The sequence below is a fragment of the Phoca vitulina genome, unplaced genomic scaffold (genome assembly GCF_004348235.1).
Source record: "Phoca vitulina isolate PV1807 unplaced genomic scaffold, GSC_HSeal_1.0 scaffold11, whole genome shotgun sequence".
In the NCBI taxonomy this organism is placed as follows: domain Eukaryota; kingdom Metazoa; phylum Chordata; class Mammalia; order Carnivora; family Phocidae; genus Phoca; species Phoca vitulina.
The window spans coordinates 46,641,409-46,667,837 of NW_022589714.1; the positions used below are offsets into that span (position 1 = coordinate 46,641,409).

The following is a 26,429-nucleotide window of genomic DNA, read 5'->3' on the forward strand; positions in this document are numbered from 1 at the left end:
CTTTCCTGTCTGTGTGTTTTCCCTGAAACCTCCCTCTTAGAGCCCTCCAGCCTCTGACCGTAGATTAATCTCAGAGTAAATGCATTTCCAGTATAGTTAACATACCCAGTGTGATTAGTTTCAGGTGTATGATACAGTGATACAGCAATTCCATACATGACCTATTGTTCATCACAAGTGCACTCCTTAGTCCCCATAGATTTTCTTTATAATTGTTCTCTTCGAACTTTTTTTTTTCCTGTCATCTGTTTTAGATTCACTGTTTACCTGGATCTCATGTCTTCTATCTTTAACCTTTTGTTTCCTGCCCTCAAGTAACTTCTTCAGAAAAGGTGAATGATAGATAAGTTCTATATCCCTCCATATTTAAAAGACTTTGCCCTCAGGGCGCCTGGGTGGCTCAGTCGTTAAGCAGCTGCCTTCGGCTCAGGTCATGATCCCAGGGTTCTGGGATCGAGCCCCACATTGGGCTCCCTGCTTCGTGGGAAGCCTTTTTCTCCCTCTTCCATTCCCCCTGCTTGTGTTCCCTCTCTCACTGTGTCTCTCTCTCTCAAATAAATAAATAAAATCTTTTAAAAATAAATAAATAAAAAATAAAAGACTCTGCTCTCAAATGCTATTCAGAGCTAGATTGGATTAAAAAAAAAAAAGGTTATTTTCCTCAGAATTTAGAAGTCATTGTCTCATGGTCTTTTCATATCCTGGATTTCTTTTTTTTTTTTTTTTTTTAATTTATTTATTTATTTGACAGAGAGAGACACAGCGAGAGAGGGAACACAAGCAGGGGGAGTGGGAGAGGGAGAAGCAGGCTTCCCGCGGAGCAGGGAGCCCGATGCGGGGCTCGATCCCAGGACCCTGGGATCATGACCTGAGCCGAAGGCAGACACTTAACGACTGAGCCACCCAGGCGCCCCCATATCCTGGATTTCTAATGAGACATTTGATGCCAGTGTGATTATTGCTCTTTTAAACCTTTTTTCCCCCTAGATGCTGTTAGGCTCTTAATACTGGATTCTAAAATTTCCCTAATAATATATCTATATGTAGGTGAAAATAATCCTGTTTAGCACCAGGAGGGCCATTTTGATTTAAATGGAAATTCCATTTAATCCCCAGACATTTCTTTTTTTTTTATTTCTTTTTTTAATTTTTATTTATTTATTTATTTTTAAAGATTTTATTTATTTATTTCACAGAGAGATAGCGAGAGCAGGAACACAAGCAGGGGGAGTGGGAGAGGGAGAAGCAGGCTTCCCACCGAGCAGGGAGCCCGATGTGGGGCTCGATCCCAGGACCCTGGGATCATGACCTGAGCCGAAGGCAGACACTTAACGACTGAGCCACCCAGGCGCCCCTCCCCAGACATTTCTTGTATTCCTTTAATAATATCCTCCCCTCCAAATCGAAAACTCTTGTTCTGCAACTCCCATTATTCAGATGTTGGACCTTCTGAATTGATTGTCTTTGTCTCTTATCTCTTTTTGGTGCATCTTTCATCTCCATAGGTGATTTTTCCCCCCACACTTAGAAGACTGTTTATATTACAAAGCTTCTTTCCCACATTACTTATCTTTTAGAGCACCTTATTCCATTTGGAAGTCAATATCATTTAAGATATTAAATCTCTCTATTCACATAAATTATGGTTGACCCTTAAAAAACAAAGGGGTTTGGGATGCCAACTCCAACACTGAAAAATCCATATGTGTTTTGACTCCCCAAAAATTCAGCTACTAAAAGCTTACTGAAGCCTCACCTTGCCAGTTACGTAGTTGACTAACACGTATTTTGTATGTTGTATGTGTTGTATACTGTATTCTTTTAATACAGTAAGCTGGAGAAAGGAAAATGTTACTAAGAAAACCGTAAGGAAGAGAAAATACATTTACAGGACTATACTGTATTTATCATAAAAAATTTGCATATAAGTAGTCCCGTGTAGTTCAAACGCATGTTGTTCAAGCGTCAACTGAGGTTTTTTTGGTTTGTTTTTAAGATTTTTATCTATTTATTTGAGAGAGAAAGAAAACGAGCAGGGAGGAAGGGCAGAGGGGGAGAGAGAGAGAAGCAGACTCCCTGCTGAGCAGGGAGCCTGACATGGGGCTCGATCCCAGGACCTGGAGATCATGATCTGAGCCAAAAGCAGACGCTTAACCAACTGAGCCACTTGGGCACCCCCAACTGTAGTTTTAAAAATTGTCCTGAGATCAAACCCTGTGTCGGGCTCCCAGCTCAGCAGAGTCTGCTTCCCCTCGCTCTCCCTCTGTCTCTTCCCCCACCCCCACCTAACCCCCTGCTCGTGCATTGTGCTCTTGCACACTCGCTCTCAGAATGAATGAATGAATGAATGAAAACCTTTTTTAAAAAAATCGTGTTCTTCCTGAATGCACTTCTCTCAGATCAGTTTTCCAATTATTTATCTTGGTCTCTATCTTTGGGGGTTGGAGGCTTTCCTCAAATGTTTACTAATACTTGGTCAGCTTGTCATATTTATGAGATGAGCCGTGAGAGAACTGATTGAAAGCCTTGTGTCCCCAGAAAGGATTTTTCTTTAAGGTGAATAAGTAGAGAGTCATCCGTGATGCTGGGCACCAGAATCTGGAGAACTTTACTCTGGAGTACCAGCATCCACACTGATAGTCTTTGTTATTCCATTTGTGTTCATTTTCTTTAGAGAATAGCCCTACAGGATAAATGCCCGGCTGTCTACTATGCTCTGTTAGGGTGTCAGTGTTATTTTACAAACCTTCAGTTAATTTCTTTCTTTATCCCTCATCTCATACCTGCATTCCATCATACCTATGTATTACAGGTTGGCTGTCTCCCTCCACCACTGTAGCTCATCCTACCTTTGTCTTTCTGGGTTACCAGGACATTGCTCTTTCTGTCTCCACATCGTTTTAGATTTATAACCTTATTCCTTTATTTTAGTTTTGTTGGCTTGGAGCAGGAAGATGATATAAATAGTTGTGCAATCCGTCATCTTAAAGTTTGTTTCTAGTTTTTGGCTATAATAAATGCTGTGATAACCATCATTATGTCCAAATCTTTGTGCATATCTTAATTTTTTCCACAAATTTTTAGAGCTTTTTAGATTTTAAAATAGGGGCGCCTGCGTGGCTCAGTCATTGGGCGTCTGCCTTTGGCTAGGGTCGTGGGATCGAGCCCCACATGGGGCTCCCTGCTCGGCGGGGAGCCTGCTTCTCCCTCTCCCACTCCCCCTGCTTGTGTTCCCTCTCTCACTGTCTCTCTGTCAAATAAATAAATAAAATCTTTTAAAATAAATTTTAAAATAATTGCAGATTCACAGGAAGTTGCAAATATAGGGAGGTTCCAGTTTCCCCCAATAGATTGCTGCTTTTTTTTTTTTTTAAAGATTTTATTTATTTATTTATTAGAGAGCGAGCGAGAGAGAAACAGCATGAGAGAGGAGAGGGTCAGAGGGAGAAGCAGGCTCCCCGCTGAGCCGGGAGCCCGATGTGGGACTCGATCCCATGACCCTGGGATCATGACCTGAGCCGAAGGCAGTCGCTTAACCAACTGAGCCACCCAGGCGCCCCCAATAGGTTGCTTCTTATGTAACTATTAACAAAACTAGGAAGTTGACATTGGTATAAAGTGTGTGTTTATCTTAATTTATAGGATAAATATTTAGAAGTGAAATAATTTAAAATTGTTGTGATTATTGTCTAATTATGTTTATGTGTCTTATTTAGAATGCTTCTTGTTATAAGTACCCAAATTCAAACTCACTTAGGCTATATCCAGAGGGATTAATAGGTAGGGAGTTGTCTGTGGACCCTGGAGATAGATTCAGTGCCTATTTTTCTCCACCACTAAGCCAATAAATATCTTAGCTTTATTTTTCTTTATTTTGACTTCATTCTCAGAATTCTCTGCCAGCTTGGCAGCAGTAATCATTTTGGACAACTCCTTGGTCCTTATTGCTTAAGATTTCAGAAATAGAGCTCCCAGCATCCATCATTTCCCCCTCAAAAGGATCCTAGATCTTGCTTGGATCATGCATCCACCCCTGTAGGGAGATAGGGTGGATAGGGCCATATAATTGCAGCCTTGGCAAATAGTAGAGGGTAATTTCCTGAAAGGAAGTGATGCTGGACAGATGAAGCAGAGTATGAAAGTAGCAATCTTGTCCCTGCACTCTTACCAACCTAACAATGAGTTGTATCTTTTTAATTTTATTTATTTTTTAAATGATGTGAATATTTCATGAGTAACAGCTTTTGTTTTATAATTGGTATATTCATGGTTACAAATTTTTCTCAAGTGAAACTATCACAGATTTTAACATGTAATATGGGGTGAGGGGCAGAGGGAGAAGCAGACTCCCCACTGAGCAGGGAGCCTGATGCAGGGCTCAATCCTGGAACTCAGGGATCATGACCTGAGCCGAAGACAGACGCTTAACCGACTGAGCCACCCAGGCGCCCCTACTTTGAAATTTTAAATTTCATTTCCTCTTTAAATCAAGATCTAAGATATTTTTATTGTGTTTTATGGTATGCCCAATTTGGGGATCTTTTTTTGGATGTGTTTGGGAAACTAAATATGAAGTTACACATAGAAGTATATCAATATAATGTATTAAATTATCATACAGTTGATGAGCATGTGTACTCCTCCTTGATCATATCCTTGTATTGTAGCTCCACTGTAAAATTTATAGTTACCCTGAATTTGTTTTTTTTATCTTGTTTTAATTACTTTTTTTCTCAGCTTTTTTTGAGATATAGTTGACATATAATATTGTGTAAATTTAAAGTGTAAAACATATTTACTTGATACATTTGTATTGCAGTATTATTGCCATTATAGCATTAGCTAACATCTGTTGTGTCACATAATTATCATTTCTTCTAGTGGTGGGAACAATTAAGATCTAGTCTCAGGGCACCTGGCTGGCTCAGTCCTAGAGCATGGGAATCTTGATCTCAGGGCCATGAGTTCAAGCCCCCATGCTGGGCTAGTTTACTTTAAAAGAAAAAAAAAGAGCAAAAGGGTACTTAAATGTTTTAAATTAAAAAAAAAAATTTTTTTTTTTTTAAAGATCTTGTCTCAAGGTGCCTGGGTGACTCAGTTGGTTAAGCTTCCAACTCTTGATTTTGGCTCAGGTCATGATCAGGGTCATGGGATTGAGCCCTGTGTCAGGCTTGGCACAGAGTCTGTTTGAGATTCTCTCCCTCTCCCTCTGCTCCTCGTCCCACTCATGCTCGCTTGCTCTCTCTCAAATAATAAATGGATAAATCTTTTAAAAAGAAAAAAGATCTAGTCTCTTAGAAAGTTTAATGTTTGGGGACACCTGGCTGGCTCAGTCAGAGCATGCAACTCTTGATCTCGGGGTGATGAGTTCAAGTCCCACATTGGCTGTAGATGTTACATGAATAATAAACTTTTTTTTTTTAAAGAAAGTTTAATGTGTGTAATACAGTTTTGTCTGTAATCACTCTAGTGTATATTAGATCTTTACTAGTTGCAGTTCTGTATTTCTTTATATTTTAACTATATATTGGCCATTTTGTGTGTGTTTTAAATTTGGTTAAAGTGATGTATATATTCTGCATCTTGCTATTTTCACTCCATCTTGTTTGTGCAATTCCTTCATGCTGTTTTATGCATGTAATTCATTCATTTTTTTGGATATAATATTTCATTATATCAAAATACCATGACTTACCCATTCTTTAAAAAAAAAAAAGATTTTATTTATTTATTTGACAGAGACACAGTGAGAGAGGGAACACAAGCAGGGGGAGTGGGAGAGGGAGAGGCAGGCTTCCTGTGGAGCAGGGAGCCGGATGAGGGGCTCGATCCCAGGACGCTGGGATCATGACCTGAGCTGAAGGCAGACACTTAACGACTGAGCCACCCAGGCACTCCTATCCATTCTCTTCTTGATGGAGATTTAGTTTCCTGCTTTGGGTAATTACGAACAGTGCTGCTGTAAACATGGTCACATGTGCTTCTTCTAGGGTGCTCATAGCAGTGTGACTCATAATAGCCAAAAAATGGGAACAACCCAAATGTCCATCAGTTGATGAATGGATAAATGAAATGCGGTCTAGCCATATAATGGAATATTATTCATAAAAAGTAATGATGTACTGATACATCCCGCAACATGGGTGAACCTAGAAAAACGTTATGCTATGTGAAAGAAGTCAGTTAGAAAAGACCATATATTGAGTCGTTCCACTTACATGAAATGTCCAGAAAAGTCAGATTCATAGAGACAGAAAGTAGAGTAGTGGTTACCAGAGTCTAAAGGAAGAGTAGAATGGTGAGTTACTGCTAATGGGATTGGGTTTTTTGTCGGAGTGATGAAAATTTTCTAAATTCAGATTGTGGTGAGATTGTACAACTCTGTAAATATACTAAAACCACTGAATTATATGCTTTAGATTGGTGAACTTATGGCATGTGAATTATATCTCTCTAAAGAAGTTAAAAATAATTTCTGGGACAGTGTTTTTCAAACCAACCCACTGGTAGGTTATAAACCAATTTAGTGGGTTAGTAATAGACTTGGTAAAAAAAAAAAAAGGCGGGGGGCAGTGGGAAGCTCATGTAGCTAATGTTAATATATAAATTCATGAAATGTATAAGTGAAAACTCACAAGTAGCATATTCTTTATGGCAATTATGAATATATAGTATTTGCTCACAAAAGACCGTAAATTTTTGTTTGGCACTTTGGTTTTACTATTTATTTGGGTGATTCAAGATTGGGGTAAAGGATGGTTAGGAATGAGGATTATACCAGAAATGGAATCTGAATTGAAAAGATCCTTGAAGTAAGGGGGAACACCCTGACTAATATGGTTTTTATCATTTGTCTGTTCTTACTCCTTCTGTGTCAAGTCTGGCTTGGAAATATGAGAGGAGCAAAACTGTCAAACTTTTCCACTACTTTCTGCCTTCCTCACAGATTTTTGCCTTGGCTTCATTCTGTACCCTAGCCAAGTATATTGCTATTTCTAACAGTACTGCTGTTTGGATCAGGTTATCTCTTTTGAAATCATACTGCTATTAAAATTTGATCCATTGTCCATTTCAACTAATATGAGATTTTGTAGATGTACTGGGTTAAATTTTATATGCTTTGAGAGCTTTAAAGTTCTTCAAAGTGCTGACATAATTTTTTTCTTCTGCACACGAATAGCAAAATTTGAGACCTGAAGTGTAGGTATGAGGAATTTAAAAGCACAGACTGAAACTATTTTAGAACTCCCCTTTTTTGTTCTAGGAGGAATGGGTTTTAGTTCCTAATATTAATAAGCTGAAATTTCTTTCTGTAGTATTACTCTTTATTCTTAACGCCCATCGTCAATGAAAGTTTCAGTGATTCTGAATTCTTTAATCATATCACCATATTGTCCTCATTATCTAATAGTAACTGTCTCTGTTTCCTCAAAATTTTTCTTTTGTTTTTGTCTTTTTATGACAGAGACTTTTTTCAGTTGTCTGATACTCCATGATGGACATCATTTACAAAAGTATGGCATTAGTAAAACATGGGTAGTTTGAGAAAGCCAAGATGATACAGGATCAGAAGGAAACATAAAACTATTAACTAGTATCCTTAAGGGAAAAGACAGTGCGTCATTGAAACTATGCAGGAGTCTGTGAAAAAGGAACATTCAGGAGCAAAAATGGGGTGCCTGGCTGGCTCAATTGGTAGAAATAGGATTTTTGATCTCAGGGTTGTGAGTTAAAGCCCCATGTTGGGCATAGAGTTTATTTTTTTAAAAAGTGTAGGAAATTAAAAATACGGTAGAAATGTAATAGACAACATAAGTTAGATAAATCTAGAAAGTAGAACAACAACACAATCTAAGGAGATAGAAAATGTAAGAAAATTAATGTGGTGAGTCAGAGGGTCCAGCGTCTGAGAAAACATGCTCCAGAGAGAATAGACAAAATGAAGAGGATTAAATTTACATTGAAATACAGGAAATTTTCTCAGAACTAAATCTCTGTCTTGCAAGTAATTACACAGAAAGTACTTTGCAAGCTGGATTTTTTAAAAGCCATTCAGGAAATTTCAGAACATGGGGATTAAAGAGAAACTCCTTAAAAAACAAACAAAAAACACCGAGGGAGGAAAACAAGTCCTGTTTGGAGACTCAAGAAATCAGAAGGCATTGGTTGGACTTGTCAACAGCACCACTGAAAGCTAGAAGGCAACAGAGCATTTATTTTATACCCAGACCAGCAATCAAGGGTGAGGATAAAATAATAAGAGAGATCTTAAACTTAACCTACCATGCGCTCATTCTCTAGAAGTTACTGATAAATGTGCACTATGAAATGAAGGAGTAAATCAAGAGAGGAAGACTGTGGGACTGAAGGGACGGGACATCACCACAGAGAGATGACTACATATTAAGACATTATATGTTTGAAATTAAAACTTAAATGTAAATTTAGTATATTTTTAAAATGACATTTAAAAGTTAAAAAATAGGATCCCCCCCCCCCCCAGCCTTAAGTAATCTTTCTCTATTGTTTTTAGAGTAAGGAGAGTTTCTTCTGTCCCAACACATGTCAGGGTAGAGACTTGTATTTCACATTGTGACTTGCAATTCGTAACTCTTGAACCTGGAATCCTTTAACTGGGAATTCTACTTATACTAAAATACTCTTCACAAATATTTGCTTCCAAGAATGTCCAAATCTTTTAAAAATAATTTTTTAACATTATGAATCCCATGATATTTGTAGGATTCTAATATTTCAGCATTTTTATGTCTGGTTTTCCTACTTATATTTCACTGCTTTTCAAAAGTTTCACAATTGTAGTTCTCATAAAATTGTAATTTTATTTTATTTTTTGTAATTTTAATTGTAAAAGGCACAATTTTGAAATCAGAGAATCTGTTTTAGAAATTCATCTTAATCTTAAATTTAGGAATATTCATTCAGACTCATTATTTCTACCTAGGAAAGTGGGCCAGTTAGTTCTTTACTAAATAAGTTTTCCAAAGACCTGTTTTCACTAAAAATGAACACATTTTGAATCGTGTGGTTGATAGCTACTTTTGCATTCCTGGAAGACAAAAAAGTACCAAGAATTGAGGCAGGTTGGAAAGGTCACCAAAAATCTAAATCTGAATCATTAGTTATGCTTGCCAAGGTATTTCTTATGTCTCAATAGCCCATATAACTGGTTTTGCTATTAAAAATTTTTTTAAGTTAAATTGTATCTTTTGAAAATCTGATGAAACAATGATGAAAAGGTAAAATATTGAAAAAATAGGGATTAAAATTCCTTTTCCTGCAACTACTAAAAGGAATGTTGTATACCCTGCTTATTTTGCTTAAAACTATAATTTATAAAGCAGGCAACTAATAAGTGTCAAACCTGAATACAAATCCAAGTCTTTCTGCCTCTGACCTTCGTAGTGCACAAAAATTTTGATACAACTAATTGATGGCATGTAGAGAAAGGAATTAGTAAAAATTTTTTATTCATTATAAAATGAGAAACCCATTTTTACCTATCAAATAAGCTAAGTTTCCCAAACCTGTTAGTACTGAAGTACCAAAAGCCCATATATGGCAGGAAATGTAACTCAGCTCTTTAGAAAAGTCATACTTACATAATAATTCTAAAAGCTGTTCATGGCCACAGGCTGGAAGGAAATAGTTTAAAATATTAATTTGTTCAGAATAGAAGTGTTTTAAAACAAAATAATTATTTTCCAAATTTTCTATATTTAACATGTTGTTTTTATAAATAAGGAGAATGTTTCTATCCTTACCTGGTGGTTTAACTTCAGGGAAGTAATTCTGAATGCAGAATAAAGATTATCCAAAAATACTCATCAGCTTTATTTTTAGTGGTAAAAAATTAGAAACAAGTTAAATGTCCATCTGAGCAGAATGTGCCAAAGTAAGTGGTGATACATCTAAGGAAAATATGTAAGATTTAAGAGATTGCATAGGAATGAGGAGAAAACTTTAAAATATAATAGGAAAAGCAGGATACCAATTTGTTTATATAGTATGTGATTACAGATACATATTTTCATAAAAATATAGGAAAATACTGAAAGAAAATATAATAGTTTATCAGCAATTTTGTTTGGATATTGAGTTTCAAGTAATTTTTTTCCCTTTGTGCTTTTATGTATTTCCCAGATTTTATTTAATCGTGTACTGATTTTTATTTATTTAGTTAGTTACTTACTTACTTATTTTTTAGTATTCTTTTCCTGGGGCATCTGGATGGTTGGTTAAGCGTCCAACTCTTGGTTTCGGCTTAGGTGATGATCTCAGGGTTGTGAGATCCAGCCCTGCGTCAGGCTCAATACAGAGTCTGCTTGAGATTCTCTCTCCCTCTCCCTCTGCCCCTCTCACTCGTGCGCACTCGCTCTCTCCCTCTCTCTTTCAAATCTTTTTTTTAAAAAATACTTTCCTAACATAAGATAAAGTGATAGCTAATATTTTCTTAGGCTACTTTATCTGTTAAGTGGGGAGACATTTTGATAATGACATTTTCTTAATGTCCTATTTTATTCTGCCCATATGGAATGAACATATTTGTATTATTTCTTAGATCTGAAACTCAGCACCGAGGCTCTGCTCCCCACTCTGAAAGTGATCTACCAGAGCAGGAAGAGGAGATTCTGGGGTCTGATGATGATGAGCAGGAAGATCCCAATGATTATTGTAAAGGTAAGGCTTTGATAAGGAGATACCAAGTAAGACATGATTCATGTATATATGTATAGTATATATATATTATCTCAATACAACACTTATTCTTATTCACTTGAATATTTGGTCTGTGAGTGTAAGCTGTTTTGATGTTTTCTGCTTTTTGCATCCTTTACTTGAAGTATAAGAAATAGTATTTCTTCTCACTTCAATTTAATTTAGTAAACCTTGGTTTTATATTAATCTATTTTTACCCTTTTTTCTACTTAAAAATGATAGTGCATATTTACCGTAGAAAATTTCAGAAATACATTAAACAAAAAGAAAATAAAAGCCATCTGTAACACTGTATCATCCAGAAGTAACCAATGATATTTGGTATATAGACTTTTCAGAAAACCTTTCATTACTTTTTTCTCATAGTGATGATTGCTAAGATAAGTTAAACGGGAATTATAGATACTTAATATTAATAGCAAGTGATACCAGAATGTATCTTACGATCTGGGAGAACCTGGTTTGTATTATTCTCAGCAAGCAAAGATGTAAAAATACCTTGATTCCTGCCACTGTTGGCAGCCTTTTCAGGCTTTCCTTGTTTTTGTTTTGTTGTGTTGTGTTTTAGAAAACAAACTATTTTCTTTTTTTTTTAAGTTAAATAAATGGAATTCATTTATCTCCCTCATAAAAATACATCCTGAGACTGCAACTATAAACAGATTTTATTTATAAACATTTGTATGTTTAGATAAATCTATTAAATTATTGAGGGGCAAGAATAATTGTGATACATAACCTTATTTTTGTTTGAGAATGACTTATTTCGGGATGCCTGGGTGGCTCAGTCAATTAAGCATCTGCCTTCGGCTCAGGTCATGATCCCAAGACCCTGGAATCGAGTCCTGTATCGGGCTCCTTGCTCATCGGGAGCCTGCTTCTCCCTCTGCCTGCCGCTCCCGCTGCTTGTGCACGCACTCTCTCTCTCTCTCTCTCTCTCTCTCTCTCTCTCATACACACACACAAATAAATAAAATCTTAAAAAAAAAAAAGACTTAATTTTTTAAGTAACTTGGTTGTTCAACAAAACATCACTTGCTTACTCTAAATCATTCTTATTCTCTAAGATTTTTTTTTTAAGATTTACTTATTTTTAAAAATGAAGATTTATTTAGAGAGAACACGAGCACACACGCACGCAGGGGGTGGGGCAGGGGCAGAGGGAGAGAGAATCTCCAGCGGACTTGCTGCTGAGCGCAGAGCCCAACGCAGGGCTCTGTCTCACAACCCCGAGATCATGACTGAGCTGAAATCAAGAATTGGGTGCTTAACCAACTGAGCCACCCAGGGGCCCCTAAGATTTTTTTTCATAACATGAGTTCAGTAATACTGTGTGGCTTACTTAAAATTTTTTTCTGTTCAATTGATTATGTAGAAGAAACCATTTTTATTTGATAAATGGTGTATAGATGTTGAAAAATGGAATGTGAGATATCTTTTCTTACTACTTAAGTGACTGTTTCCTTCTTGTTGTTTCTTCCAGGAGGTTATCATCTTGTGAAAATCGGAGATCTATTCAATGGGAGATATCATGTGATCCGAAAGTTGGGCTGGGGACACTTTTCAACAGTGTGGTTATCATGGGATATTCAGTAAGTTGTAGTGGTCCTGCAAAAGAATTAGTTAGGCAATGCCTAAGGGTTTTCATCTGATTTTCCAGAGATGATCTAGCCTTCAGTCTAGCTCTAGACCAATTTCTTGATCAGAATTTTGTTGTTGATGATCTTTATGTTCTTGAGCAAATTTGTCTTTCCTCTGGGGAAGAAGCGCCTCAGAGATAAAAGATTGATTAAATTAGTATCCATAAGGCACTTGGAACTCGGAAATTCAAAACATTACAAATATTCAATGGAAGTATGGTATGTAAATTCATAGGGTATTTTTGAGTTTTTTTAATTGGAGTAAAGTTTTAGATGATGTCTTATACCAACCTATGTGAAATTATTTTCTTGTAGTTTGTTCTGGTAAGAGATTTGCTCGACCATACAGTCTAAAATTTTTCCTACATAAAAATCACATAATGAACATGGGATGTTTACCTACAAGTGTACTGTCTGTCTTTGATGAGACAGTAATTGAGAACTATGCACTTTGTTTTTTATCAGTTTGGTTTCACCCCAAGTATTTCTTCTGGCCTCTTCTAAACTTTTAACCTTTTAGCTTTTGACATGCAGATGTACAGGACACTTCTGGTTTGATAAGGTTTTCCCCCTGTATTTATTACCATTTCATGGTTTTACTTGGATTCAGAGAGGCATTCAGAAGGTAGACTTTAACTCGGAGAAAATGTGTGCTGACTGAGATTACCCGAGAACAGATTTTCTTCCTCCTATAAATGAAATCTGGCCAGTTAGTACAGTTAACAGGTACACATGATTGCATAGAAATAGCCTATGTTTAAGAACAGGGATACATGGAATCAGTATTTGTACTTTTTGTCACTGCCTCCCAGTTATCACTAAATTTTACCTTCCTAAAGTGAGGATAGGGCATTAGTCTTAACTGCCTGTGTTTGTTTCTTAGGGGAAAGAAGTTTGTGGCAATGAAAGTAGTTAAAAGTGCTGAACATTATACTGAAACAGCACTAGATGAAATCCGGTTGCTGAAATCAGTGAGTATTAATTAGATCATATGTGTGAACGGAAAAACATCGTAAGTTTTACTGAATTAAGACATACCAAATGTAGACTCTTTGGCGTGACTAATTTTTATTGTAAAGTTCCAGTATCCTTAAAGAGATAGAGGAAGATAACAGTATTTTTTTTTAAAAAAAGATTTTGTGTATGTATGTATGTATTTGTCAGAGAGAGAGAGAGAGCACAAAGCAGGGGGAGGGGCAGGTAGGGGGAGAAGCAGGCTCCCTGCTGAGCAAGGAGCCTGATGTGGGACTTGATCCCAGGACCCTGGGATCATGACCTGAGCCGAAGGCAGATGCTTAACTGAGCCACCTAGGCGCCCTAGAAGATGACAATATTTATAAATTCTGTGCTTGTGGTAGGGGAAGTGGTGGATTCCCATCATAAACACTAAAAAAAACTTTCAAATAAGTGAAAATATTTATCGAGCATGTTTTATGTACCAGATAGCACAAAAAATGTTTTACTTTCCTACTATGGTTAAAAGTAAAGTTGTCTGACAATAGCCAAAATATCCAGATGTCCATTAACAGTTGAATGGATAAAGAAAATGTGAGATAGATAGATGGCTATAATGGAATATTACACAGCCATCAAAAAGAGTGAAATCTTGCCATTTGCAGTGACATGGATGGAACTAAAGGGTATTATGCTAAGCAGAATAAATCAGAGAAAGACAAATACCATATGATTTTAAGAAACAAAACAGATGAGCATAGGGGAAGGGAAGGAAAAATCAAATAAGATAAAAACAGAGAGGGTGGCAAACCATAAGAGGAAACAAACTGAGGGCTGCTGGAGGGGAGGTGGGTGGGGAGATGGGGTAACTGGGTGGTGGGCATTAAGGAGGGCTTAATGAGCCTCCTTGATGTGATGAGCACTGGGTATTACATGCAACTGATGAATCACTAAACTCTACTTCTGAAAACTAATGAAAAAAGTAAAGTGTGAATAAGCATATAACATCTTTTTTATGCTTTAAAATATTATAAAAATATATAACATAAAATAAGCACTGTTTAATTCCTTCTTTATATCTTAAAACTTAAATTTTAGAAAAACTTTTTGTTTTGTTAAAAATTAGGAAGTTATGGTAGGAGGAGCTTAAACTTAGAGTAAGAAAACCTGGGCTTTAAGACCAGCCCTAGTCCAGTGTATCCTCCAGCTCATCACTCCATTTCTTCTGAGCCCTTGAGTTTTCATTTGTAAAGTGAGGATGTTAGACCAGGAGAGCTCTTAAAGTAATTTTCAGAGTGCCAGTCGGACAAGATAGGAGCCTGTGCCAAAAGTTAAGTCAATACTGCTTGCTTCCTTCGTTGAGAAGGTTTTTTATGGAGGGGAAAAAAGTTTAGCTGAGTAAACTGTGATGAATGTTGGTTCAGTGGTTGTTTTGCATCCTATAAAAGCTCCTTAATTCCTCATGGTCTGGTAACCAGCAATTAATTTGAGAGTCACACTTTTAGTAGAAAAATGGTTGAATTAGAGCAATAGTCTTTGTCAGTTGTATTTCCTTTTGTGCACTGTTTATTTCTTTGCCTATTTGAGCTATTAAAATTTTAGTATGTTTTTCTCATAGATGTGTGTGAGCTCTTTCTTGGGAGTAATTAATCCTTTGTTACATATGCTGTAGGTTTTCCCTCCCCCACTATTTGGCTTATTTCTACGCTTTCCCTGTTGCTAAATACTGTCTCTTTCCCACTGTAGGTTCGTAATTCAGACCCTAATGATCCAAATAGAGAAATGGTCGTTCAACTACTAGATGACTTTAAAATATCAGGAGTTAACGGAACACGTATCCTTTTAAGAACTGTTTGAAAATCACGAAATAACCTTATCTCCAAGAGAGGAAACCAGATTTATATAAATAGCGTTTGGCTCTTTTCTCAAGGCAAAGTATAATGAAACTACTTTGGGTTATTGTAAACTTCTGAACACTAAGATGTGAATAGTGTTTATATGTTGTGACTTGTCAGGGGATTGCTTTAGGCTTTTTTTCCCCTTTCCAGGCAAATTAAACCAAAGTCAAAAGAAAATCTTTTTTTTTTAATTAGCCTTGTATTAGTAAAGGTTCTGTGATTTTTATCAATTAGCACAGAAATTTTAATGGAAGTAATTTTTCATGATAAACACTGGATAAAGAAAAATTTAACACAATGTGTTATCTACCGGCCTTCAACATTGAAGAGGCTGTGCATATAGATTATGCTTAGAATCTAAACAGGTGTGATTGTGTTCTATTAAGATGAAAAAACTGACTTGTTTAATGTTTTTATCTGGATTTTTAGAGTTTCTAGAGTTGAAAGGAACCTTACCTGATTTTTTTCATAAGTTAATATCAAAGTGACATGTGGTGAACTGATTAAGAGGTTGTTGCAACAGCCTTGCTTATGAAGGCTTATCAGACTTTTCAGAATAAAAGAGGAAGTAAAATCTCACTTGGATTGGAGAATCTAAAACCACCTGTTCATAAACTATTTAAAAATGTAAAAGGAAAGACATTTCATCTCTCATTCTACTTTTCCTGCATATTTAGCTTCTCTTAACACACACTGTTAATTGCCAATTATCTCTTTCTAAGGAGGTGGGCTACGTATGGTTCTGGCATCATGTGGACTATGGTAAGAGATTTGAATGGAGGAGAGAGAACAGGTGATAATGTGAAACGTTTTTATCTGTCATTCTGAATTTAGTTGCGAGTTATTTCCTTGGAGAAGTACAAATCACATATCCCTGATGTCTGAAGAAAACTGCTTCAAGAATCATCCATTTTAAAAGAGTCTTGTGACTATTGTGGTCACTTTGTAGGTGGCTTACTCTGTGTGTATATAATAAGGCTAATAACCAAGACATAAAAACATACATAGGATGCCATTAGATTCTGTTTCCCTGTTGTTTGATCTTGTAATGTTTGTCATGCCAACTCTCTCTGCTAATTTGGGAAAGTTACAAATAAAACTAGAAATATTCTAAATAATCTCCTCAGTAATGCTTGAGTACCTTTATTTGACTCTGATGAAGAAGGGTGGTTTTTTTTTTTAACTATTGAAATCTTAGTGGGTTTGAATTTCAAGTTCCAAGGTATTTTCCAAATATTACCAGGTGGTTTCTCTGTAGTTTTATCCACTGAGTTCCTCTTTGCCCTAAGCCCATTTCTCTCTGCTCTTCCTCCTACTTGTCTCCCAGCTGTCTTGGCTACTGCATTATTTGCTGCTACTAGAAATTGAAAAGGATAAAAGTCAGAGCACTGAGTTAAGGGTTAATGGATTATGCTATTCTCTTCTCACAACATAAGCATGTCTGCATGGAGCCATGTATCTGTATTTTTCTTTGTATCTGAGCATCTCCAGAGCACTGTCCTTCTCATACTGAAATATAAGGGGCCCTGAACTAGAAAGTTATGTAGACTTCAGTATACTTCAGTATAGTTGGTTCATTCTACTTCTATAGGTGGTAAGGGGTGGGGAGTGATTAAAGAAGGACAGCTGTTCTATATATACTATTGACATTAGCCAGTGAGTATTCTTTTCGGCCATCTATGTGACCACCTACTATGTCTTTAGGATACTTCTTATTTCTAGTATGTATTTTACCTCTTTTCCTAGCTCCTCTTACTTATAACGTGCTCTAAATGTGACCCTTATTAGTGTTCAGCCCTTTGTGTTTTTTCTTTACACCATCTACCCAAGAAAATTTTTTCATGTATCCTTTTATCCAGTTCTTTTTGTTTCTTAAGCTGCTAAATGCTTGGTCATTTTTATATCACTGCTTACAGATTAAAATACCATTGTCAAATTGTAATGCTTCTCTCAACAAATCAAAGATTGAAACTAGGAACATAATAGAGTAACTTAAAAATTCTGTTTTCTGGGTGTGTTTTTTTTTTTTTAAGCAATCTGCATTTTTTAAAATCCTGTTTTGGTATATTTCATGTATACAAAAGTAGAATAGTTTAGTGAATCTCCACAGACCCATTACACATTTTAGGATCTTGTTTAATCTTGTTTTGTCTCTACCTCCTGCTAATTTTGTGGGCAACCTTAGATATATTATTTCGCCCATAATTCTTTCAGATTGTATCTCCAAAAGACAAGGACTTTAAAATATAACCTCGGGGTGCCTGGGTGGCTCAGTCGTTACGCGGCTGCCTTCAGCTCAGGTCATGGTCCCAGGGTCCTGGGATCGAGCCCCGCATCGGGCTCCCTGCTCGGCAGGAAACCTACTTCTCCCTCTCCCACTCCCCCTGCTTGTGTTCCCTCTCTCGCTATGTATCTATCTGTCAAATAAATAAAATCTTTAAAAAAAATAAAATAAAATATAACCTCAATACAATTACCGTACCTAAAAAAAACTGGGACCAGTTTTTAGTCATCCAGTATCTAATCTGATAGTGTTTCAGTCTCCAAATGTCGCATACTTCTTTTTCTTTCAGTTTTTCATTCTTACTTGGGTGTTTTATAGATATATAGATGTATATATTTTCTGTGTCTCTACTTTTTAATATATGGACTATAGCTGTAACTGCTTAATTTCCTTGTCTGCTAATTCTGACATCTATGTCACTTCTGGTTTAGTTTTGAATGATTGATTATTGTAATTTTCAACTATGTTTTCGTGCATCTTTCCTGCCTGTAATCTTTGATAGATACATTGTGATTTTTCATTTGGCTGCTGGATATTTTGTATTCCCATAAGTCTTGAGTTTTGTTCTGGGATGCAGGTATATCACATGGAAACAGTTTGATCCTTTTCGGATTTTACATTTATGATTTATTAGGTAGATCCAGGGCAGTGTTCAGTTGAGGACTAATTATTGCCTGTACCGACGCAAGACCTTCCTGAATAATCTACCCAGACACCCCATGACTATGAATTCTTCTAGTCTTTATGTTTTTTTAATTGAGATAAAATTGACGTAGAACATTGCATTAGTTTTGGGTGTACACATATAAATGATTTGAAAAATGTGTACATTGCAAATGGTTACCACAGTAAGTTAACATCCATCACCACTCATAGTTACAGGTTTTCTTCTTGTGATGTGAACTTTTAAGATCTACTTTCTGAGCAACTATCAAATATACAGTTGGTATTGTTAACTGTAGTCACCATTCTGTACATTATATCCCCAAGACTTACTCATCTTAAACTGGAAGCTTATGCACACACACATCTTTATCCATTCTTCCATCGGTGGACTGTGTCTTGGCTGTTGTAAATGATGCTGTAATGAGCATGAGGATGCTGGTAACTTAATGAATTTGGGGTAACAATTTCATTTCTTTCAGATAAATACTCAGAAGTGGAATTGCTAGATTATATGGTAGTTCTATTTTTAATCTTTTGAGGAATGTTTGATACTATTTTCCATAGTTTTCTGCACCAACTTATGTTCCCACCAACAGCACACAAGGGTTCCCTTTTCTCCACAGCCTCACCAACACTTGTTATCTCTTGTCTTTTTGATAGTAACCATTCTAACAGGTGTGAGGTGATACTTTGTTGTGGTTTTGATTTCTGTTTCCCTGATTAGTGATGTTGAGCACCTTTTCATGTCCCTGTTGGCCATCTGTATGTCTTTGGAAAAATGTCTATTTACATCCTCTGCTCATTTTTTAATAAAATTTTTTCTGTTGAGTTGTGCAAATTCCTTATATATTAACCCCTTATCAGATATGTAGTTTGCAGATACTTTCTCCTATTCAGTACATTGCCTTTTCATTTTGTTAATGGTTTCTTTTGGTGTGCAGAACAGTTTTAGTTTGATTTAGTCCTATTTGTTCATTTCCGCTTTTGTTGCTTTTGCTTTCTTTTGGTGTCAGATCCAAAAAATCATTGCCAAGACGAGTGCCAAGGAGCTTACTGCCTATTGCCTATGTTTTTGTCTAGGAGTTTTATGGTTTCAGGTCTTAACATTCAAGTCTCCATTTTGAGTTGATTTTTGTATGTGGTGTAAGATAGTGGTCAAGTTTCATTCTTTTGCATGTGGCTGACTAGCTTTCCCAGCACCATTTATTGAAGAGACTTGTTCTTTCCCCAGTGTATATTTATGGTTCCTTTGTCATAAACGAATTGACTATATGATGGGTTTATTTCTGGTCCACGACTATGACTTTGAATTTGTCTAGCCTTTTTGATGAGAACAGACATTGTTGGAGCCCTTTGGGAATGCTGGCCACTATTCCCTCTAATCCCCTCAGATGATATTTTCCCCCTGCCTCCTTGTGTTTCCTTGTATACTTATGTTGGTTAGTACTCTGCTAAATTCTTGAGGGGATCCCTTTGCAGATCTCCAAAATTCTGTTTTTCTGTAGCTGCCTTGGTCTCCCAAGACTCTTAACTCCTCTTAAACAAGGAATCTGGAAAGTCTCAAGGCAGTAACATGGGGCAATCATAGGATTCAGCTCATTTGTTTCTCTTTTCTCAAGGACCACTGCCTTTATTGCCTGATGTCAGGGTCAATAAATCTGTTGTTTCATGTATTTTGTCTGCTTTTGTTGTTGTCATTTTAAGCACGAGGGTAAATGCATGCCCTGTTAACTCCATCTTGACAGAAGCAGAAGTTCCTAGGTATGTTTAACTTTGAGAAATTGCCAGCCAGTTTTCCAAAGTGGTTGTACCATTTTACACTTCTTTTTTTTTTTTTTTAAGATTTTATTTATTTATTTGACAGAGAGACAGCTAGAGAGGGAACACAAGCAGGGGGAGTGGGAGAGGGAGAAGCAGGCTCCTGCTGAGCAGGGAGCCCGATGCGGGGCTTGATCCCAGGACCCTGGGATCATGACCTGAGCCGAAGGCAGACGCTTAACGACTGAGCCACCCAGGCGCCCCCCATTTTACACTTCTATTAGCAAATATGAGAGTTCTAATTGCTCCATATCCTCCCCTACATTTGGTCATGTTAGTCTTTTTATTTTAGTCTAGTGAATTTGAAACGCTATCTTATTAAAATTTTGATTGTGTTTCCCTGAGGTAGTATGTCCCTTTAATGTTCTTTAATTTAGAACACGGCCTTCCTTTAATGGCATTGACTTTTTTTTTTTTTTTAAGAATCCAGAGCAGATATTTTGTCTCTTAATTTGGATTTGTCTAATGGTTTCCTGAAAATTAAATCCAGGATAATGATTTTTGTCAAGTATACTACATGGATGATGTTCTATTCTTCTCAGTGTATTACATCAGAGGGTACCTGACATTAGTATGTGCTTTATCATTAGTGGGTAATAAGTTGGATCACTAGATTAAGGCACAGTCTTCCAGATTTCTGTGTTTAGAAGTACCTTTTTCCTTTCATAATTAGTAAGCAGTCTGGGGTGATACTGTGACATTGTGATTTTATTCCCAACAATCTAACACAGTAGTTACGGTGTTCATTGATTCTTACTTGAATCCATTATTACTATAGTAAGTATAAAATGGTGATTTTCTATTTCTGTCTTTCTTTGTATATCTATTACTTGACTTTTTCTTTAAAAAGGATATTTCCAGGGGCACCTGGATGGCTCAGTCTCAGGGTCATGATTCTGAGCCCCATGTTGGGTGTAGAGATTACTTAAATTAAGATTAAAATCTTTAAAAAATTAAAAAGATTTTCCTATCCACACACATACTTTTTAAAGTATCTGTTTGGACTCATTCAGTTTTTATTTTTTATAAGTTAATTCATAACTTCATTTTTAAAAATGTTTTCAACTTGGCCAGTAACGTCCTCTCCAAACTGTTCCTCTTGACATGTTCCATTACTGTTCACACAGCACGGTTTCTAGGTTCATCTGGAATTTGGCCATTTCTTCAAGGAGTCCAGGTTTTCCTTTAGTGGCGAATCTTATTTAAAGGAAAAGTCTAGGGGCGCCTGGGTGGCTCAGTCGTTAAGTGTCTTCCTTCGGCTCAGGTCATGATCCCAGGGTCCTGGGATCGAGCCCCGCATCAGGCTCCCTGCTCCGCGGGAAGCCTGCTTCTCCCTCTCCCACTGCCCCTGCTTTTGTTCCCTCTCTCACTGTGTTTTTCTCTGTCAAATAAATAAAATCTTAAAAAAAAAAAAAAAAAAAGGAAAAGTCTGGGCACTAGGTCATTATTACATATGTATATCTCAACTTTCCCCCTATGTAGTAATTTCTGGAGGTGCAAGGTAGCAACATACAACTAAAATCCCAGCAGTGCCCTGCACACTCGTAGGCTCATAGAGTTATTCCTGCTTATGGTGATTGGGATGTTGATACAGAGAGAGAACACACGGTGGCACTAGAATCACGATTAGTTTTGTAAACTACAGAGCATAAAGCAAGTCATTTTCCTATTTTTAAAAAATGTTGGCCTTCACATTTTTTTAGGTTAAGTTTTGGTACATTATCTCCTGTAGTTAAAGCAGAAGTTATTTTTTTCTTGCTTTGAGACCATGAGAGTAGGAGTTGTTACCCTGAGCATTAGTTTTCCATCAGGGAAAAGTAATCAACAACTTAAGGCTAGTGCTTTCACTAATTGAATGTGCAGGTTTCACTTTTCTTTTACTACTGTTTTAATATGCATAGTTTTATCAGTAAACCGGCACCCCCGAATTTTCCATTTCTTGGGTGTTTTCAGTAACTTAAGCATTCTTTAACCTTTGGAATTCAGAATATTGACAGCTAGTTATTTTTTTAGTCATACTGTATAACTTTTTATAGTGAAAGAATAATACAGTAAATTTCATTGGGGTAGAACACATTTTATCTTGCCTCTTCTCTTGTGCCTCCTTTTTCCTTCCTTAACAAACTCCTAGATATCTGCATGGTGTTTGAAGTTTTGGGGCATCATCTGCTGAAGTGGATCATTAAGTCCAATTATCAAGGGCTTCCACTGCCTTGTGTCAAAAAAATTATCCAGCAAGTATGTATCCTAATATTTTCTCTGTGGTGATTGTTTTATATTCTTAAAATGTCAGGGGTTTCCTATATCAAATAGAATTTTTTTTTTTAACTAGAGATTTTTTTAATTGCTAAAATTAGGTGTTTTATTCAGTCCCTAGTGTTCATTCTGTCTTTAAGTGTTTTAGCAATAACCATTTTTCCCAGATTCATCTCCTGTAAGAATCATTAGAGGGGAAGATGTGTTCAGTGACTGGTGTTGGAAATTTGGAGCCCTTATCTGGAAGTTCTGGTTACAAATATTGATTATTAATAGAGAATTGCTATGTCAAATTACTACTGTCTCTTTATAGAACATTATTCAAGGGTATTTTCTAATATTCTAAATAGCTTTCAATATACAGTAAAGTTTACTCTCAGGAAAATATACTTCAAAGGGCAAATAACTTGTTTGGATAATGTGTTTTAGTGGAAAGAGCTCTAAACTGGGAATCTAGAGACCCAGTTCTTTATCAACAAGGAAATTTGAATTAAGAGATACTAAATCTCTTTCATCACCTATATTTCAACATTTAAAGAGCTTATTGACTTTTATTCTCGGCCTTTATGTTCTTCATTAAATATCTCCAAATACAATTAGCTTTTTAACTTTTTATTATAGGTAAACTCTTGCCTTTGCTCATAGTTTACAAGTAATCTTTCTGGGGAAGTTTCTTTGTGCCTTATCAAAAGTGCTTTATTCTCTGTTGAAAACTACCATATTGTTTTTATATTTTTATTTTGTAAAATGTTATATTGTGATTTTCTCCTTCTCCAGAAAGACTTGTATTCTGTGTTTGCAAATCTACTGCTCTATTCCTATCCAGGTGTTACAGGGTCTGGATTATTTACACACCAAGTGCCGTATCATCCACACTGACATTAAACCAGAAAACATCTTGTTGTCAGTGAACGAGCAGTATATCCGAAGACTGGCTGCAGAAGCAACAGAATGGCAGCGATCCGGAGCTCCTCCACCTTCTGGATCTGCAGGTATGTTTTCTTTGAGGACTTTGGTCTCATTAGAAGTTAAGAGAAGTTCCAGGGCACCTGGGTGGCTCGGTTGGTTAAGTGTCCGACTCTTGATTTCAGCTCAGGTCATGATCTCAGGGTCCTGGGATCAAGCCCTGTATCGGGCTCCCTGCTCTCTCTCTCAAATAAATAAATCTTTAAAAAACAAAAAAACCTGAGAAGTTCCTATTTTTATTCTATTACCAGGCAGTTAAGTAAAGCATACTCACTCATTTAACAATAAGATACAGTAAGTACTTATGTGTAAGAAATAGTCTCAGGCTTCAAGACTTTAATCTTCAGTATTGCTCTCCTGTAGAAAGAAGTCTAGAAATTGTGTCTTCTGGGTACAGATATTTTGTATACTATAAAAGCTGATTTATGTTCTTGTTTTAAAATATTTTCTCTTGTGATTCAATGGCCATCTTTGATGTGTTTACCTCTTACCATGATCATACATACATACATGCTTGCTTATAGATCAGTGTGATCTGTGCAGGGGCAAGATAACTTTGCTATCAAGAACTTGAGTTTAAGCACTGGAGTGGACAGAGCTGGTTTGAATCCTGGCTGCATCATTGGCTAGGTGTTTTTGAGCAAGTGCCTTGACTTCCTTTTCCCTCGTGCAGGAGTTCTTGGGATTAGTTCCATGTTAAAGCAGTTAATAGGTTGCCACATAGTATTATGTGGTACATAAATGATGGCTATGATTATGATGATTTTTTTTGCCATTTGGGGTATAGATTTTAATTTTAGTAGTTTTATTATATTTGAGGAACTTTTTTTTTTTTTGAGGGACTTTCTTGATCCTCAAGTTGAAATGTCAGTTATCATAGGCTTCCTTTAAAAAGGAAGACTAAAGAAGCAGGGGAAATGAGAAGTTGTTTAATGGGCATAGAGTTTCATTTTTCCAAAGTGAAAACATTCTAGAAATATTACACAACAATGTGAATATAAATAACACTGTTGAACTGTACACTTAATGGTTCAGAGGGAAATTTCACCTTGTGTGGGTTTTACCACAATTAAAAAAAATTTTTTTATGGAAGATTCTACCTCCCGCCTAATCTGTGCTATGCTATGATACAAATTACTGTATAACTCTTAATGCCATGCTCCTTTTAAAACTGACCAGTGCCAAGGGGAAGAATTAAGAGATGGGGGTTCTTGGGGGGTTGTTGCCTATCATTTTCTATTTTAAGCATACATGGGAATGAGATTTTTGCAGCATTAATAGTGGAAACCAGAAATGGGGACTTGGCTCCTTGCATATATGGATTTCATCTGGAGAAGAATTTAGTTTATTTAAATTTATTTTATGTTTGCCAACTTTTATATGCATTATTCTTTTTTAAAAGATGGTACTTCTACCAAAGTTGCTTTTAAAAACAGTAGTTTTCTCTATAACATAAACTTATATGGCTGCTGAATGCCAGGATTCTTACTTGGTTTTCTTTTCTTTTCAGTCAGTACTGCGCCCCAGCCTAAACCAGTAAGTATAAGGTTTCTATGTTTAATTCTGATCTGTGGGCAATGGGCAAGGGATTCTTCTGTTAGGGATCACAGTTTGTGTAGAGTTTGAAAACCAAAGAAAAAATATTCCTGCGCTTCTATATTTTCTCCTATAGATGCCCATGCATCTTTAACAAGTTTGTATTGGTGAGGCTTCTATAAACTTGAGTGTGTCTGAGAATACACCAGCCCCACAGAAGGCTCAGAGGACCAAAATTTATTGTTTGTTTCTATTTGGTTTCATAAGAGTATCCACATTGTTTAAGTTAATGAGAAACTTAAGTGCTATCTTAGGAAAAGAGTGAAATTTAATTAGGAAATATTAAAGTTAACAGTTATCTCCAACTGGGGGTAATGGATTAGCCACCTGAAGGCTTTATCTGTTTGTAATCTCCGCCCAGGCTGACAAAATGTCAAAGAATAAGAAGAAGAAATTGAAGAAGAAGCAGAAGCGCCAGGCAGAATTACTAGAGAAGCGAATGCAGGAAATTGAGGAAATGGAGAAAGAGTCGGGCCCTGGGCAAAAAAGACCAAACAAGCAAGAAGAATCAGAGAGTCCTGTTGAAAGACCCTTGAAAGAGAACCCACCTAATAAAATGACCCAAGAAAAACTTGGTATAAATAGAGCATACACAAAAATTTACTTTAACATTAATTTATCATTGTTCTATAATATAGTGGTTTCATGCATACAACACATCTCTGGGGGTGTCCTTATACAGTAAGAGTACAGAACCTTCATAAATGTCAGGCAGATAATAGTCAAATGTAATTTCTGACTTTTCTATGGAAATGCAACATAGACTTCATTTTGCACTTGAGTAAGGATAAGAAGATCTTTATCCTTCCATAAATAGGTCTTAGATGTTCAATCATGTTTTTATGTCACCCTGTATAAGTTCTAGAAAACGTTTTTAATCTTGTGGAGAAATTTTTTTGTTCTTTCACTCATACACATACACATACATCCTTTTTGTCTGTTTGTTCCTTAGAAGAGTCAAGTACCATTGACCAGGATCAAACACTTATGGAACGTGGTGTAGAGGGTGGTGCAGCAGAAATTAATTGCAATGGAGTAATTGAAATCGTTAATTATACTGAAAACAATAATAAAGAAACATTGAGGCTTAAAGAGGATCTACATAATGCTAATGACTGTGATGTCCAAAATTTGAAGCAGGAACCTAGTTTCCTAAGCTCCCAAAATGGAGACAGCAGCACATCTCAAGAAACAGACTCTTGTACACCTATAACCTCTGAGGTGTCAGATACCATGATGTGCCAGGCTTCACCAAATGTAGACCAGTCATTCAGTGAGCAGGACATCAGCCAACTTCAAGAAAGCATTCGGGCAGAGATACCCTGTGAAGATGAGCAAGAGCAAGAACAAAATGGACCATTGGACAACAAAGGTACTTAAACAGACATACTTCCCCAGTACTCCTTCCCTAAATAGCATATTCATGAATTTCTAGTCTAAATCTACCATTGTTTTTATAAATAAAGCTTCATAGCAGGTTTCCAAGTTACCTTCAATGTGTAAATTTTTAGCTAATTTTTTGAATTGTATTGGTCATGTAGTGGGTGCACAGCATTTCACTTGCTCTGAAGGCAGAAGTAGGTTTTATTGTGTAAACTGAAGGTATTGCTGTAT

General features: G+C 36.4%; 1 protein-coding gene across 2 annotated transcripts in view; it reads left to right on the plus strand.

Annotated features, from left to right (window-relative positions):
• Window positions 1–26,429, plus strand: part of SRPK1 (SRSF protein kinase 1) — an 81,518-nt gene that overhangs the window by 33,925 nt on the left and 21,164 nt on the right. For both annotated transcript variants that reach the window (XM_032409945.1, XM_032409944.1), the window contains exons 3-11: window positions 10,580–10,698; window positions 12,221–12,329; window positions 13,261–13,348; window positions 15,078–15,165; window positions 22,129–22,235; window positions 23,080–23,245; window positions 24,730–24,755; window positions 25,177–25,390; window positions 25,768–26,187. In XM_032409945.1, the coding sequence (XP_032265836.1) occupies window positions 10,580–10,698; window positions 12,221–12,329; window positions 13,261–13,348; window positions 15,078–15,165; window positions 22,129–22,235; window positions 23,080–23,245; window positions 24,730–24,755; window positions 25,177–25,390; window positions 25,768–26,187 (1,337 nt within the window). The remainder of the gene's footprint in view (window positions 1–10,579; window positions 10,699–12,220; window positions 12,330–13,260; window positions 13,349–15,077; window positions 15,166–22,128; window positions 22,236–23,079; window positions 23,246–24,729; window positions 24,756–25,176; window positions 25,391–25,767; window positions 26,188–26,429) is intronic.